Source organism: Pungitius pungitius, chromosome 18 (genome assembly GCF_949316345.1).
Source record: "Pungitius pungitius chromosome 18, fPunPun2.1, whole genome shotgun sequence".
Lineage (NCBI taxonomy): Eukaryota > Metazoa > Chordata > Actinopteri > Perciformes > Gasterosteidae > Pungitius > Pungitius pungitius.
Window position 1 is genome coordinate 7,304,118 of NC_084917.1, and position 16,116 is coordinate 7,320,233.

The 16,116-nt window shown below is 46.3% G+C and overlaps 1 protein-coding gene across 1 annotated transcript; it reads left to right on the forward strand.

The window, feature by feature from the left end:
- The first annotated feature begins 230 nt into the window (after positions 1–230).
- ssh1b (slingshot protein phosphatase 1b) lies at positions 231–14,369 on the forward strand. The gene is made up of 15 exons (XM_037484068.2): positions 231–646; positions 1,791–1,822; positions 4,706–4,806; positions 5,649–5,713; positions 5,936–6,057; positions 6,152–6,220; positions 6,625–6,690; positions 7,378–7,572; positions 8,136–8,229; positions 8,388–8,516; positions 8,680–8,726; positions 9,308–9,454; positions 9,569–9,769; positions 10,037–10,679; positions 10,806–14,369. Exons 1-15 carry the CDS (start codon positions 566–568, stop codon positions 11,406–11,408), a joined length of 2,595 nt encoding a protein of 864 aa, XP_037339965.2. The 5' UTR covers positions 231–565; the 3' UTR covers positions 11,409–14,369.
- The last annotated feature ends 1,747 nt before the right edge of the window (positions 14,370–16,116 follow it).

Below are 16,116 nucleotides of genomic sequence, written 5' to 3' on the forward strand. Positions count from 1 at the left end.
ATTTTGTTTACTGATGTTAATTTAACAAGCAGATGAATCGATCATACACATCGGTGCCCTTCTCGTGTTTTCGTAGCATGAGTAGAATATTATTCCATCATTTGTATTTGGGAGTTCCTAGTCTGGCCAGTCACCTTGACAACATTGGCCCAATGACAGCGCGCACGCGAACTAGGCCAGCCAATCAGAGGCGCCCGGCGGAGCTGCATGTCATTTCTGCTCCGCTTGCAACCTGCGCCGTGTGTTTTTGTTGGTCCGTCCGCGCGGCGGTGATGAAACCGCGGGGTCCGCTGCCGGCGCGGTACAAACGGGGGAAATCTCTCCAGACTCCCCGCTCATGAGGACTCCGGTAACCGCGGAGGACGCACGGAGCAGGACCGAACGGGAGCACCGCCGGGGGCTCTGGAGTGCGGAGCTGCCGCTGCCGCTGCTGCTGCTGCTGGACGAGAGAGTCTGACTAGGCAGTTTTTCTCCCCGGTGACAAGGGACAATCTCGGCGGCGCATCTTCCCACGTCCTCCCCTCCCCTCCCCTCCCCTCCCCGAGCCCGCAGCCCGCCACCGACCATGGCCCTGGTGACTCTGCAGCGCTCCCCCACCCCCAGCGCAGCATCTTCGGCCAGCACGACGAACAGCAGTGCGGGGGAGGTAAGCGGGGAGAAGAAGCCGGGGCTGGGTCTTTGTGTGCGAGGAAACGCCGAGAAGGGTCCGCAGGAGCGCGTCTCAACCCGGGCGGTGTGTGGTGTACAACACCCCCATCGTCATGGCTGTGTGTGTGTGTGTGTGTGTGTGTGTGTGTGTGTGTGTGTGTGTGTGTGTGTGTGTGTGTGTCTGTGCTATCAACTTGATTTATGGTTGCATTGTTTTCGGCAGGGAGTTGTTTGTGTCTACTGTGGCAGCGGATTTGTAAACAAAATCCTGCATTGGGAGGGAGAGGGAGAGGGAGAGGGGGGGGGTAAGGGGGAAGGGGGGGGGCTGATGATGCTGGGTTTAGCTGTCAGAACAAAGTGGTCATTTTGCTGCTGCACAAACATTTTGCTGCGCTGCACTCAGGTTGTTCTCCCTCCTATTTATTGGCCTCGTGTGTATTTATGCAGCCTCAATGCAGCCACAGAGTTGTGATCAGTGTGTGTGTGTGTGTGTGTGTGTGTGTGTGTGTGTGTGTGTGCGCGCCCTGGGACACTTGAGCCAAGTGTTTGTGAACTTGCAACAAAAAAAAAATAGATAAAGGGAAGGACTTACAGAGTGATGCCGCTGATGTGGTACAATCAAGGGATGTTAGAAGCCTACTGGCCTACATTCAAATTGAAAAAAGACAGTTTTTTATTTTTTCCTAACGTTTCATCCTGAGCGTTAAGGTGTGAATTGAATCTTAAATCCCTTATGGATTCATTCAAATGTGAAGCGGGGCCAGATTTCCCGGCTTCTTCTTAGTGCCCCAGTGTTTTCGTAGTTTTCGGAGGGTGGATTATATGTTCTCATGGAATGCTGAATGAGCTCAGACACAAAAACAAGCAGCGGCATTCTTCCTCTGTTGAGGAGTTGTGTGTTTTTCTTTTTTTCTTTTTTTTCTAACATCACTTTCCGCATCACAGCTCACAATTCTGCAAGAGTCTGACCGATGGAGGAAAGGCGGAGGGGCGTGATGCTCGGATCTGTTTTTGGTTTTGCAGCTTTCCCCGTTCGGTTGAACTGTAATGAGGATTCAGTTTGTCCTCGACATTCATTTGACTCCGTCGTTACACAACGTCATGCCCTTTTTTATATCCTCTGCACTGTTTTTGTCTTTCAGGATATTGGAAGTGACGATGAGCGGAAAAATAGGTAAGACTTCTCTCTGTTTAGAAAGCCATTTTTTGGAAGCTCTTGTAGGATTTTAATCTAATTTTCAGACATATGTGAGATTATCTGGATCCTCTTTGATTAAAGCAACTTTCTTCACCTTCTTTAAGGACATAAGAAACAAGGAGAGATACCAGCAGACACTCATGTCTCGAGACATCTTTTCAATCAACGGTTGTATTTGACATGTAGTACAGGTTCTACTGAAACAACAATTGATCTAATAACAGTTATAGAACAGTAATAGATCATTTTATTCTTAGAGCTGCAATCCATATTTACTTGGAAGCCTGGAAGTAAACAGACGGATACATTTCCTTAGTTAATTAAAAGATAGCATCATAAAATAAAGCAACATTTAGCTTCTCCATTCAATTTCCAGTTTACAGGCCTGTTTTGACCTTGTCGGTGTGCATGAGGACATGTCCATCAGGGTGAAGTCTTTAAAGAAAACCTTCTGCACCACCGACGGCTTTTCAGGACTTTGTCGGGCGTTTGTATTTCTCCGTGTGGACAGATTTAGTCACAACTCTGCAGGATGATGTCATGAAACTTTACCGGTGTCCAGTCCACGATGGGTGAAGATCGGAGAAAGGGTGCCAGAAGCGTGTGTGTGTGTGTGTGTGTGTGTGTGTGTGTGTGTGTGTGTGTGTGTGTGTGTGTGTGTGTGTGTGTCTGCGGAGGTAGAATTGTTGACCTACTGTAAGCCTGAATTGGTGTCAGGGCCCAAATCCGTTTTGCACAATTGATTCAATGATGGATGGAGAAGTTCTCCAATTCGGAAATTGGGAAAGACAGATAAATCAAATAAATGAATGGCCCCTTTAATTTCTCGCTGTTGTCAAGGAGGAAACCCAGTTGGAAGGTTTCAGTTGATTTAAAATTGATTTTCAAATGTTTCCTCAGTTACACAACGGAGAGCAATGGCGTAACTGCTTGTTCACAACGCTCTCCTTTAATCAACCCAACATCACAAAAGTCCAAATCTGTGTCAGCAAAGCTCCAGCTCAGACTCTCTCTTTGTACTCCGTGTGTGTGCGTGCGTGTGTGTGTGTGTTTGGGTCATCCACACTTGAATCAGTCACGTCATGCCTTGTCTGGAGGGTCTACATGAGCAACTCTGTGCCTCAGTAATCCATCGGCAGGAGGGAGTCTTCACTTAGAATTCTCCGCATCAATGAAGGCATTGTGGCGTAGGGCGAAGAGGAGGTAGGGCGACAGCGGACGGGAGACCACAGGGCCGAGAAACTTGTTTGTAGGGGGGGGGCGGCGGGGGGGGGGCAAAGAGGAAGTTACTCGCTGGACCTCGGTCTCCTGAGCTGATGGACGGGAAGATTGACGAGAGGAGACTGAATGGATCCATTTTTGGTCTGAAGGGCTTGTAAATAGTTCACTTGCCACTAGCAGGATGCGTCTGGTGGGGAGACCTTCGCTCACCGTGCCGCCCCACTTTGTGGAGAAGGCTGCTCTGACTCGGAGGGAGATCTGTCGCATGTAAGTTGTCACGGCGACGCAACGGGAAGTGTGCCGGCAGTGTGGGATGTTTAGAGTTGGCCGTCAAAAGTTTGATAGAAAAGTATAGTGATATCGCTATGAAGTTAAATGTGTTGAATGTGTCAGTGTTGGAAGCTTTTTTTTTTCACAGAGGTCATCCAAATTTTTAAAGGTTTTCTTTTTTTGTCACTGCTTCAAGTATTTAGAAAAGAAAGAGGGTTTTTTTTTGATGGAGCTTTGTGGAGAGTTCAAAGTTGTTACTTTGAAAACCAACCAACCTTACTCCAGTGTAGCGTTGTTCGGCGTAAGGAATTAGCTTCGCGCCTTCTCATTCGTACGTGCCTTTTCAAACGTATGTAACGTCTGAAAAGAAATGGCGAGACCACCTAGCAAGGGAGCTGAAACAAGAGGCCTTGTGATGGTCCCACTCCGTCACGCCGCGCTTTGTGTGTGCTGGTCGAACACGAGTAGGAGACTCCGGTTGAACAAAGCCGCACTGTGTCCTGCGGGGAGGAGAGACGCTACAGCCCTCCTCGTAACAACAAAGCCCCCCCCCCCCCCCCCCTCCCCCAACACCCAACACGGGGGTCCAACGGGAGGGAGAGGAAGTCCTGAAGGCCGGGCACATTTCTGGCGTGGGCTAGCGGCGGCGTGTGATGATCAGGATGTGAGGACATAAAGGGTGACTTTCAGCCGCTGATGTGTCCTCCGTCCTCCACCAGGACTCCTGCAGCCTGCACATATTACTTTGATTAGCTTTCTATTTACAGCAGGTGGGGAATGACGGGAGAGAGGGGACGACAACTCTGTTCATTGCAATGCTTGAACATGATTTTTAAATCCAATTGGTACTTAACTAATTTGCAGGTCAACAGAAAATTGATCCGGAACTTTTGATTCATCGTTAATTTCTTTAACATTCATTTGCTTGTTTTTCACTATGTAAATAGTAAGGGTGAATATCTTTTTGTTTGGGACTGATTTCTTTTTCATTTAACCGTTTAGGTCCCATGGCGATAGCACAGGATAAGAAGTGGTTTTGAGGTGTGGGCCACTCCCGGTGCAACCAGTTTACCCAGTTTCCTGGATGATTGACCACTGTTACGGCTGTTTTTATGACTAAAATCTGGTAATTCAGAGCTCGATGATGAAGGGAATCAATGTTTTTAGCAGACGTCGCATCCCTCCCCTATCCTTCTTCAGTGCAACCCGGTAAAAAACTCTCCTCTGGAGAAGAAGGAGGAGAAACAATAAACCATTAGTGGCTCAACTGGTAAAACGTTACCCACCGGGTGTGCAAGTGTTCGACCTTTAAAAAAATAAGATTTCCTCAGCCCTCAATGTATTTTCATCCGTTTTCCCTTTTTCCAGCCTCAGTGAGAGCTTCTTCATGGTCAAGGGAGCCGCCCTCTTCCTGCAGCAGGGCGGCGGCGCCCAAGGACCAAAGACGCCGACCCACCACAAGCACGCAGGTAGGAACAAACATTCGCACAGAAGAAGCTTTGTTTCTTTCATAAATGAGCTCCAGACAAAAGGTAAAGTGTTTTTGCTGAGGTGGTTTTTCTCTCCCTGGGATGGTCTGTGCCTATTTTTAAACTGTGGTTTGACCCGAGGGGACCTGCAGTTTAACACGAGGGACGCTCGCACATCGCTTCAAACGAGATCTATCCGTTAGTTTAATGTCATTTTAAAGAAACACACAAACAGTATCTGTTCTTTAACTTTAAAATTCTGGGCACTTGACATTATTTATTACATTATCAGGCTGTTTTTTCTGCACATCAAAGTGACGTCTAAATATAACAAGTCTTTAAGCTCCCCTTGTTAAGCTTCGTGTCTTTTGAAGACAAAGACGGAACAATAGAGAGGTCTGCTTCCACGTACATCGCTAACTAGCTTAGCACGGCCGGAAGGTCGCAGAGTTTCCATTTTATTCTTCATTGAGGAAAATCCACGAGCATATTCCCTCCCGCTGGAGATGAATGTACAATAGAAGAAGCTGAATGATCAGCTTGTACTTGACCTCTAGTTTCTTTTTGTTTTTTCTTTTTGTTAGAAAAGTGTCTCTGCAGTGAAGCCTGTCAGCAACTAAAGATCGCATTGTCTTCCCTAAATTGTTATCTCTGAACTTAATAATACTATATTTATAATATTCATATATATATATATATATAATTTTCTCTGTAAGGATCTTTGTAGATAAAGTTCAGATAAGTAAAAATTACTTAAACTTGTCTAATCAAACATGACGAAATAACTGAGCTGAACTAAACTATGCTTCTTGTTTCCTAATGAATACGTGTTTCCTTTGCAGGTGATTTACCTCAACACCTGCAGGTCATGTTTAAGATCCTCCGGTCTGAAGATCGCATTAAGCTGGTCAGTATGATGCCTAACACTCCCGAACACACCTCATTACTCCGTTCGTTTCCTTTAAAGAGTATTTGGATGGAGTATCTGTTTGTGCGCTGTGCACTTTAAGTTGTTACGACACCATTTCAGAGTAGCCGTGGCTACCTGACATCTACAGTGGCACGTATGTTTTTTGCCCCATATGTGCGTGACACCAGGAGCAAACACGGCTCTCCTTCTCTTCCTCAGGCTGTGCGCTTGGAGAGCGGCTGGTCAGACCGAGTGCGCTACATGGTCGTCATCTACACCAACGGCCACCAGGACACGGAGGAGAATATCGTTCTAGGGATGGACTTCACAGACAAGGACAGGTGAGCAATCTCTGTGCTGTCCCGCACTTAGTGCATTGTTCTTTGGATTGTTCCATCTGTTGTCGTGTTATCCTTAAATCTTTGTGATCCACAGCATAAATTGCTCCGTTGGGATGGTGCTGCCACTGTGGAGTGATTCCAACATACATTTGGACGGAGATGGGTGAGTTTTGTTTTGTCCTTTCATAAAAGCTGGCATACGTGAATCCTCTGCTGGAGTGTGTCTGCAGGCATTCAGGTGGCCTCCCGGCTGCATGTTTTTGTTTTTCTCTGCTTTTTTTATAGGTTTTTCTGCCCACCGCTGGCAGAGAAGTGAATTACATGCATTTGTCTGTCTGTGTTCTTGCTGACCTGTTAACATTGTCTCTGTCTGCTGGAGGAATGTTCCACTGGTCAGTGTCCTGCATTGTCCACATGAACGAGCCGGGGTGCAGCCTGTTTTTACACCCCCCCCCAATTGCTCTCTGAATCTCCAACCAAACTCAAACTGATCTTCCCTCTCCTCTTCCTCCTCCTCCTCCTCCTCCTCCTCCTCCTCCTCCTCCTCCTCCTCTTCTTCCTCACCAGAGGCTTCAGCGTGAACACGGCAGGGCGATCACATGTCTTCAAGCCTGTCTCCGTGCAGGCCATGTGGTGAGTGAGTCCTTCCTGTTTACCTGAGATTACGGTGGTTTTGCACACGCGTTGACCATGCCAGGTAATTGTTGTTTGAGACTTTCACATTAGGTAGATGAAAACGTGTGTACCAGGCCTCAAGGGGTGTTCAAGTTAATTGTAGTTTTTGGATTTTGAATGCACAATTTCATGCCCGTGTGCAGTTCTGAAGGTATCGAATGGCTGAGGGTGGGATTAGCCTAGTTAGCTCAAGTATGGGATCAAGTAGCAGCTTCACAAAAAGGCAGTAAATAACTTTGCAGAAAGTTATTTACTGCCAATATGCCACTAATTATGTAAAAATACACACAGTACTTCTAGATGAGTATTTCTGTGATTCTATCTATGCACATGAAAATAAGGGTAGATAATGTTGACATTTATATGATTTATTCATTTTTGGAATTCTTGAATATTTCATAAGTTTTTTTCATCCCATATAGACATCCTGAATGAGTAACAAACAACTATAAAGCATTTTATCATCATTTACCACGGTGGGGACTCCCCTGGTCCATCACCACACTACTAGCACCGCAAAGACAGTCCAGCTCTGTCCATGTGCCACCTGCTGGTCACTTATCGGAATCTCCAATAAGCAAGTCTGCCATTGTCTTATTCGCCCTGATTTTGTGATACTGAAGTTATTGCTCTGTGTCTCTGCAGGTCCGCCCTGCAGGTCCTCCACAAGGCATGCGAGGTGTCCCGCCGGTTCAACTACTTCCAAGGGGGCATCGCTCTCACGTGGATGGCCTTCTATGAGGGCTGCATCACCTCGGAGCAAAGCTGCATCAATGAGTGGAATGCCATGACCGACCTGGAGACCACCCGGCCCGACTCGCCCACCATGTTCGTGGAGCGGTGAGACCCGGCGGGCTGCTATTACTGCACAGTGCCTTACGTGATTGTCCCTGATGCTGGAACAGGATCTCCTGTGTCTTTTTCATGTGGCAAATACTGCAACTATCAAACCTTTTCATCATTGATAATTATGCAGACTACATTTCATACTAATTGATTAATTGCTTCTCAATGAAATGTTGGAAAATTTAAAGAAATTGTCAATTCCAATATCTCAAAGTATTGTGATGCCTTGTTCTTGTTATCTTCTTATCCAAATACATTCCGTTTAGTGTTATATAAAATAGATGAAAGCAGAACATCTGCATATTTGAGTGGCAGAAAACCAGGAATATGACAGTAACAATGAATCCATTATCAGAGTAGTGACAGTTAGATGACTAATGGTACAGGCTCTTCATGTGTGTGTGTGTGTGTGTGTGTGTGTGTGTGTGTGTGTGTGTGTAGTGTCTTTAGCCATGGAAGAGGTTTTAATGCATTGGACACCAGCTGTTGTCCCTTTCGGTTTTTAGCTTAAGCTGAACATTCAGACGATGACTGATGTATTGACTCATCATGTGCAGGCCAACTGAGCGAGAGAGAACGGAGTGTCTCATTAAAGCTAAGCTACGCAGCATCATGACGTATCAAGACCTGGAGAACACCACCTCCAAGGAGGTAGGTGGCAAATACACAGTGGCTCTATTTGGTTCAGATCCTTTTAACATACTGTCCCTAAAGGTGTAAAGAAAAATATGCTATTCACATCCATTTTCACATACATAAGCCTTACTTCTCTTTTTATAAAGAGTTTCTTGTTGAATCCTCATCCACAGATCCGTAACAAGCTGGAGCAACACATGAGCTGCAACCTCACTGAGTACAAAGAGTTCATCGACAACGAGATGCTTTTGATCCTGGGTCAGATGGACAAGCCCACACTCATCTTTGACCATGTGTACCTGGTGAGATTCTTTTTTTTAATTATTTCTTTTCATGGTTATTTTATGTAAACTGTATTTGTATTATATTTTCCCTCTTCTTCTTAACTTTTCCATCACGCTGATTTACCCTTTCTCTGTTTATTTTGTAATTATTCAAAAGAAGTTTTTTTTCTCCCTTTTGTAGGGCTCTGAGTGGAACGCTTCCAACCTGGAAGAACTACGCGACTGCGGGTAAGTGCACATACCAAGGAATCCTGATTTAAATTGTAATTTTGTTTTTATTCTTATACAGATGTAAATAAGCTGTATGTAGCTATGTATTATTTTACCTGAAAGTTGCTATTGTGCATTCATAATGGAGGTAAATTGCATAATAATTATCATGATAATAGTAAAATGAAGTTAATCACACAGATACATCGCTCGGTATGACATTCAATAATAATCTAGTCAGTGCAGCAGTGTTGCTGCGTGTCAGACAACTTGTGACCTCCAAGAGTTCAAGGTGCACAATGCCAAATGTAAACAAAACACATGGCCGACTGTTAAAAACTGTTTTTAGCGTATAAACAACTAAATGCTCCACCACATCAGCCATTTTCCTGAATAAATGCTGTGTGCGTGTGTGTGGTTTCCTTTTTGTTTGACGTGATTCTGCTTCCTGGTGTAGTCGAGGCGAACAGATTTGCCCCCGTGTGGACTTTTTCTAATGGGAGGCTGGACACTGTGCTCCAGGTCTATGTCCTGCGTAACGGTTAAACAAAGCAATAAGGGAGGCAAAGACAAACATGTTGTTGTTGTTTTGGTTGCAGAGTGGGTTACATCCTGAATGTCACCAGAGAGATTGACAACTTCTTCCCGGGGATGTTTTCCTATCACAACATCCGCGTGTACGATGAGGATGCGACTGATCTCCTGGCCCACTGGAACGACACCTACAACTTCATCGGGAAAGCCCGGTAAGACCGCACGTGTTGAAATAAAACGCACGCCGATCATTTGGGTCGATAGAACACAGTGTCCTCACCATCGCCAGCTAGATCCAAACAGCGTAATTATGGTCCGTCCACCAGGAAGAACAACTCCAAGTGCCTGGTGCATTGTAAGATGGGGGTGAGCCGGTCCGCCTCGACGGTCATTGCCTACGCAATGAAAGAGTACGGCTGGTCCCTGGAGAAAACCTACAACTTTGTCAAGCAGAGACGGAGTGTGGCCCAGCCCAACGGCGGTTTCATGAGGCAGCTGGCAGAATACGAGGGAATTCTGGACGCCAGGTAAGCAGGTCTGCGGTTCCACTCGGGCTCGCACTTTGCTGCAGACACCCTGGGTGTTTGTTGTGGGGTTTTTTTGTTTGTTTTTTTCGTGTCTAGTGCAACAAGGAGATTTCATCTTAAGGCCGATACCTCAAGTGCACGCGTCAAGATAGTAGTACACACACGCTGCTGGTATTAAAACTGTAACGCTGCGATTCGCTTTGAGAAGCTTTCTGTTCTTTCCGTTTTTTCATCGCATGTAAACAAAGGCTTATTTGCGTTCAACAGTAAACACCGCCACAACAAGCTGTGGAGGCCTGAGAGCGATAAGGAGGGGGCCGATGATTTGCAGGCCTCCGGCCACTGGAGCGGTGGCGAGGAGGCATCGGGGCTCAGAGGGGCGGAGGCGGTGGGAGGCTGCGGCGCCTCCCCCTGCAGGGCGGTGGGTCTGGAGATGGAGCCCCTCGACTCGCTCAACTATAACTATTACTTCAGACGCTTGTCAGACTCTGCGCTGGACAGCGAGCCCTCCACTCCGGTGCGGGGCCCCCCCCTGCTCGGCATGGAAAGGGTTTTCATCGAGATCGAAGACGTGGAGAGGGATGCCCTATTGGAGGACGAGGGTTTCCCCATGGCCCACTTAGCCCTGCCCGGCGAGGGCACGGCAGCTCAGACGTGTGGCCGCCTCGACCCCCTGGAGGACATGAGGCTGAGGCTGGAGATCAGCACGCTGGAGGAGGAGGACGAGGAGGAGGCCAAGAAGGAGGAAGCGGAGATGGCGGCCCTGGCTCAGGCTCCGGGAAATCCGGATGGGAGGAGGGCGGGGGAGGACGCTGAGGGGACGGAGGAGAGCCGGTTAGGCCTGGCCAACCTGAACACCAACAACAGCAACCGCCTGGCTGCCAAGCGCAGCTGCCCTGCAGCCTTCGATGTGAGTTTAAGTAATGTCATTTCTTTATCAGAGCCAAGTGTCTTTTTTGCGTTAAACTACCTTTTATTAAAACAATATCCTGCATGCCACTGACCATGTGTTGTATTTGTATGTTACTCCATTTAGGACAGTGGTAGCACAGGAAACCCTTTAAAAGTGAAGCCGTCCTATCAGTCCTGCAAGGATTGCCTGCGTCTACCGCAAGTGCGACGCTGTGACCGTCCCGCAGGAGGCCGCTCTCACCGCCTTAACCCCTCCCGCCACTGCACTATCCCCACCATATGCATAGATCCCCCCGGGACCAGTTTCGCACCCACCCCAATTCTGCGGCCCCTGCAAGTCCCGGCCAGCTCGATCCAGCCCTCTGCCCATCCGTCCCGCTGCTCCACTTGCACCCCTGCTGTCCCGCCGACCGACCGCCAGAAACCCGCCTCGCCCATGAGCTGCGAGGAGACGCCTCCCAACCGCGGCTCGGGGGACACGGACGAACCGCGGGGGGGCGGTACGGGAGAAGACACGGCGAGGGACGGCGGGGGGGCGCCCGCTGAAAGTTCAGAGTTGCAACCGGGTGGTTCGGTGGAGCTCCAGCAGCAGGCTCCGGCCAAGCTAAAAAGGCCAGGACTGGGGATGGAGTTTGGCCTGGAACTGATGCGACAGAGGGCAGAGCAGCTTGAGAAGCTGCCGAGCTCGGCCATGGAGGGCCAGCTCCCGCTGGGGCCCATGCCTTAATACTGTAACCCTTACATGTATGAGATGGAGGAGGAGGTTCGCCACTGCCTTCAGCGGGAATCCTATTACAGCTGTGGGCCTTTTTTTTTTTTTTTTTTTTTTTAAGATGACTACCGCTGTGGTGTCGCACCGGAATCAAAGCTCCGCTTTGACCTGAAGTGTCATGTCCGGGGGCCTCGCAGCCGCACTGTCACAAGCTGCATCCCCAGAGAGAGTCTCGTCATCGTCTGCCGCCGTCAAGATCCAAGCGAGGCCCGGTTGATTTGAGCCGTGCGCCCCCGAGGGCTTGAGGTAAGGACTGCAGACTTGTCCCGTGTCCTCCTGAGCCTGCCGGCCCCGCGGCACGTGCAGGATCATCACACTTCCCCCACAGCCCAGTGGTGATGAGCGCTATGCTGCCGAATTTGACCCTCAACGGACCGGTTTGGCATATTCCAGAGACAGTGGTGGTCGTTCCTTTGTAACTCCTCAGAAAGCTACAGCGAGCACTCTGATGATGATGATGATGATGATGGATGGGGAGGAAAAAAATACCTGAAGTAACATGCTTCTTTTAGTGTACTGTATGTTTTTCAGTCCAAGTCATCGACAGTATTCATGAAGGAGCCCGATGAATGTTTGCAGTTGCCCCCATTGTGATCGCGTTCAGCGTCTCCTCATGTTTGCTGATAGCTGAATCTCCACTGACCTTCAACTATATTTTCCCTGCTGCAGCTGCTTTTGCATCAAGAAAGGGCATTTCACGTGGAAGCATAATCATTTTTGAAAAAAAAAGGATGGGAGCCTTTTTATGCCTCTTAGTAAGGTGTTGTACCTCGGACCACAAGCATCTCGAACTGTTTTGGTCAAAGACTCTTTTGTTGCCTCTGCACAGTGTCTGGTTCACCCTGACCTCCTCCATCAAAGTTAATGTAATCATGTACTTAACGCACTCACTTTAGCCCCACGCATGACTTTGCAGTATTACAAAACCAACACGCTTGGGCAGATAACATATTATTTATATACTGAAAATGCATTCAGATATGCCGTTATTTAGCTTAAGTGACAACAATCGTGTGTCAGTTCGCTGATGAATTGTTTGAACCTAAACCCCCTCATGCCTGAGAGAAGACTGAAGATGTACCTTCAGTTGTTTGGGAGATCTTCACATTCATCCTTTCAGATGTCAGGGTCATTCAGGAGCTCTTGGTCTGATCACTTGCGGATGTACCAAAGCTATATCATTTTGCCCGTGACATTAAATCACAATCATGATTTAAATTATTTTACTTTATTACCATAGCGGCATCCAGGTACTCATTCATCTTAGTGTTTCCCAGAGAAACATCTGTGAAGACACTCTAACCATAGATTTAGCACTCGAGCACAACGTTTGCATCCATTCACACTGAAGCAGAAATAGATGGATTCATTCCCTGCTTGGGGGGGAAATTCATTTGGATCCAACAACCATTGTTGTATTGGTATTATTAGAATTTTGACTTTAAAATGACCAAATTGAAAACTTGAAATTATAATCTAAATGTATTATTATATATTAGATTTACTTTTTTCATCTCTTCAAGTCTTTTCCTCGGCTGTTATTTCCTCCATTTTATTATATGCTGGGACAGCTTGAGGCATGTTGTGTTCAAAGCCAAAGTGGGGTTGCTCCTACAAGTTCTTCTGTCCGGTGGATGTCGTGTTTTGGCGCGCTGGGTGTGCTGGAATGGTACTGGGAGATGCCTGTCTGTATGCAGGAAATGCACATACGAGTATTAGTGTGTTTAAAGATTTCAGTGCTTCAGGAGAAATGAAAACTGTGCAAAGAATGAATGATAGTTTTTAAGATTTAACCATCTTTAACCCTGGATTTTTGTTGTTGTAGATGTAACATTTCTTTAGTTAGACCAGTAGAAGCTTCTATCTTAATTTCTTCTTCTCCCTTAACTGGACACCAGGGAGCTGCAGGTTTGCTCCACTAGTAATAATTTGGTTTTGCCTTTAAACTGCTCTTTCCCCCACGTGGGCATGATGTAACGTAAGGAACTGAAAAATGGGTTGACAGCATTTGATGCCACAAACTGTAACAGAAGAATTAAGAAAAGCTACATCGTGGCAACTTAGAGACGAGATTGGTATCATTTCATCTAAACACATGAGCATATTCCCCCCACATGTTCTCTTCCTTTTTACGTACGATTAAGATGATTCTCTTTGAAGCTCGTTTTTATCACTGTGTTACAGGTGGGTCCTGATCATGCGCTTGACATTGTGAGCACCAAAATCCTTCTGTTTGCGATACCCGGTCCAAAGCACAACGTTGGGTTGTTTGCTTCATGTTTTGAATTTGTGTTTGTATTTAAGTGCCTTAACCTTGGCCTTAGCTCCATCCTAAAGCATCACAGGCGTTGCAAGAGTTTCTGTGAGTGTGTTGTTGGCTTTTGGTACATTACTTGCCCTCACTCCCAATAATAACCACGCTCCCTGCAATGTATTACTCGGCACAAAATAATGATGTATGCAAACACACATAAGCTCACGCACAGCCGCCTCCTCCGCCCCGAACACACCTATACTTGATGGACTTCCATTTATGAATAGCCTATAATAATATTGTATTTGTTTGATATTGTTGAAACTTGTGGTACACTGTATTGGTTCAATAGCGGGCTGAGGAACCTTACTTGCTGGAATGAGAACTATCATTTACATTAAAACATTAGAAAGGATGGGTTCAAGTCTTTGAAATTAACCAATCTGTATATATTTTTCTCAACAATTTGCTATAAGTACATTAGCTTGCAGATGTGGTCAATATTAAGAAAATACACTAATAATGCTACTGTGTATTTGAGAAGTACTCATAATTAAGTTCTCGTGTTTGTACCACAGCAAAAAAAACAACAACAAGACTTTGGACATTTTAAGCAAATGTCTTGGGGCTCCATTAAGATGGCAACAATTGATTATTTTTATTTTTTATTAAATTATTATTCCCAGGCAGCAGGCATCACACTGACAATCCTACTAAGAGCCAGAAGTTGAGGACTTTGTGTGGAAGGATATTAAGACATATTGCAATTCAAACGGGGGATCCAGGCATTTCTAGAGTGTATTTACAGAGCACAAGTCTGCCCCAAAGCATGCGAGGAGACGAGTGGAAAACGCAGAATACGATAAACCTTCCTGGGAGTACGATTTTGTTACTTTAATTGTTTTTTTTGTTAACTTTTGTGTACTGTACATTGCCAATGTTCATGTGTAATGCACTTCTTTTTTTTTCTTTTTTTTTTTTTTACATTTTGTTAAAATGATGTCCAGTCTAATGTTTATCACGGAAATAAACCATTTCCTCTGCATAATCTATTCATTCAGCCAAGTTGATTTGATGTGGTTGCAGCTCAAACATGATCACAACACTGTTTTCATTGTATTTGTGCATCTTGGTGGGAAAAAAAGACCTCAAAAATATTTCCTTGTACAATCGCAAAAATACCTTACCTGTTTGCAATATACTGTATATCTACTATCACATGTTCACACACCGGTTGGCCTCTAGCTGTTGGCCGCTCTGAAATGGGCAGAACGCTATCTTTATTGAATTAGTCAAATGGAGGCAGTGTGACGTCATGGGGCCGTTGGCGGCCAGAGAAGAAGATCTCTCGTAAAGTCGCAGAGGACGACGCGCAGGCAGAGCATCAGTCTCAGTAAGTATTTATTATTTATTTATAATCTGTGATAGTTCTATGTCGGTAAAACTACGCAGTTCATTTGGCAGCTTACAAAGCGGCAGACAGTTGCGTTGTTTCGATGGAAGTGTTGTCACCGTAAACGCTACGGTAGATGGTCACATTTTTTACCTTAACTACATAAGAATCTTCATCTCAAAGCCCGTATTGTGTTTGTGTCACTGTGTGCTCCTACACGGTGACGTATTTAGCTCATTACGGCTGCTACATGGTTTTATGGCGTTTGAAGTTCTGCCTGGTGGAACGCTGAATTCATTTCACTGTCAAATTAGATAATGTGGCCGAATATGATCATGTCATCGAGCCTATTTGAATTTGAGCTTATTCTCTGGACACCGATGCACTCAATGCCTCCAAGGAAGGACACAGTATTCTCTCGGGAAGAAGAAGGAAAACCTCTCCCGAGGCCGGACTAATTGTGTACTCAAAGTCACAAGTCTTTAATAAACCGTGTGTGCATGAGAGACACAGTAATGGGACATGGGAAATACGAGGGAGGGAGTGTCAGCAGCCGATGCCACAGAGGCCTCCCACTTTTGCCATTACAACGCAGCCCTCCCAAAATAACCATAAGTTTGGATGCACTAAAGCTGCTCGCACCAGCAACTGTGGAGGATTGTTCGGGCCCACGTTGTACTGGGCGACCAGAGTTTAAAAACGTCAGCTGGTTAGGGATGAAAGCTCTAATACGACTAAAGGAAGGGACGGTTTGCGCCACCAAATCAATATTCAGCCGGGTGCTGGTCACCCGCAGGCAATGTAAAAGACCAAAATATGTAGTATTCTTCCACTTCAAGACATTCTACAGGCGTGAATCTGTTATGTGGAGCAAATGTCCCGACACCGTTTTGTCCTCCACAGCACCGTCAGATGAAACGGCCCCATCATTTATAGTTAAACAGGAGTTGAGGCTCGAGGGTAACAGTTTACTTTACGTTGCGTGGACGAGCATGTTGACGAGCATGTTGGTCAAA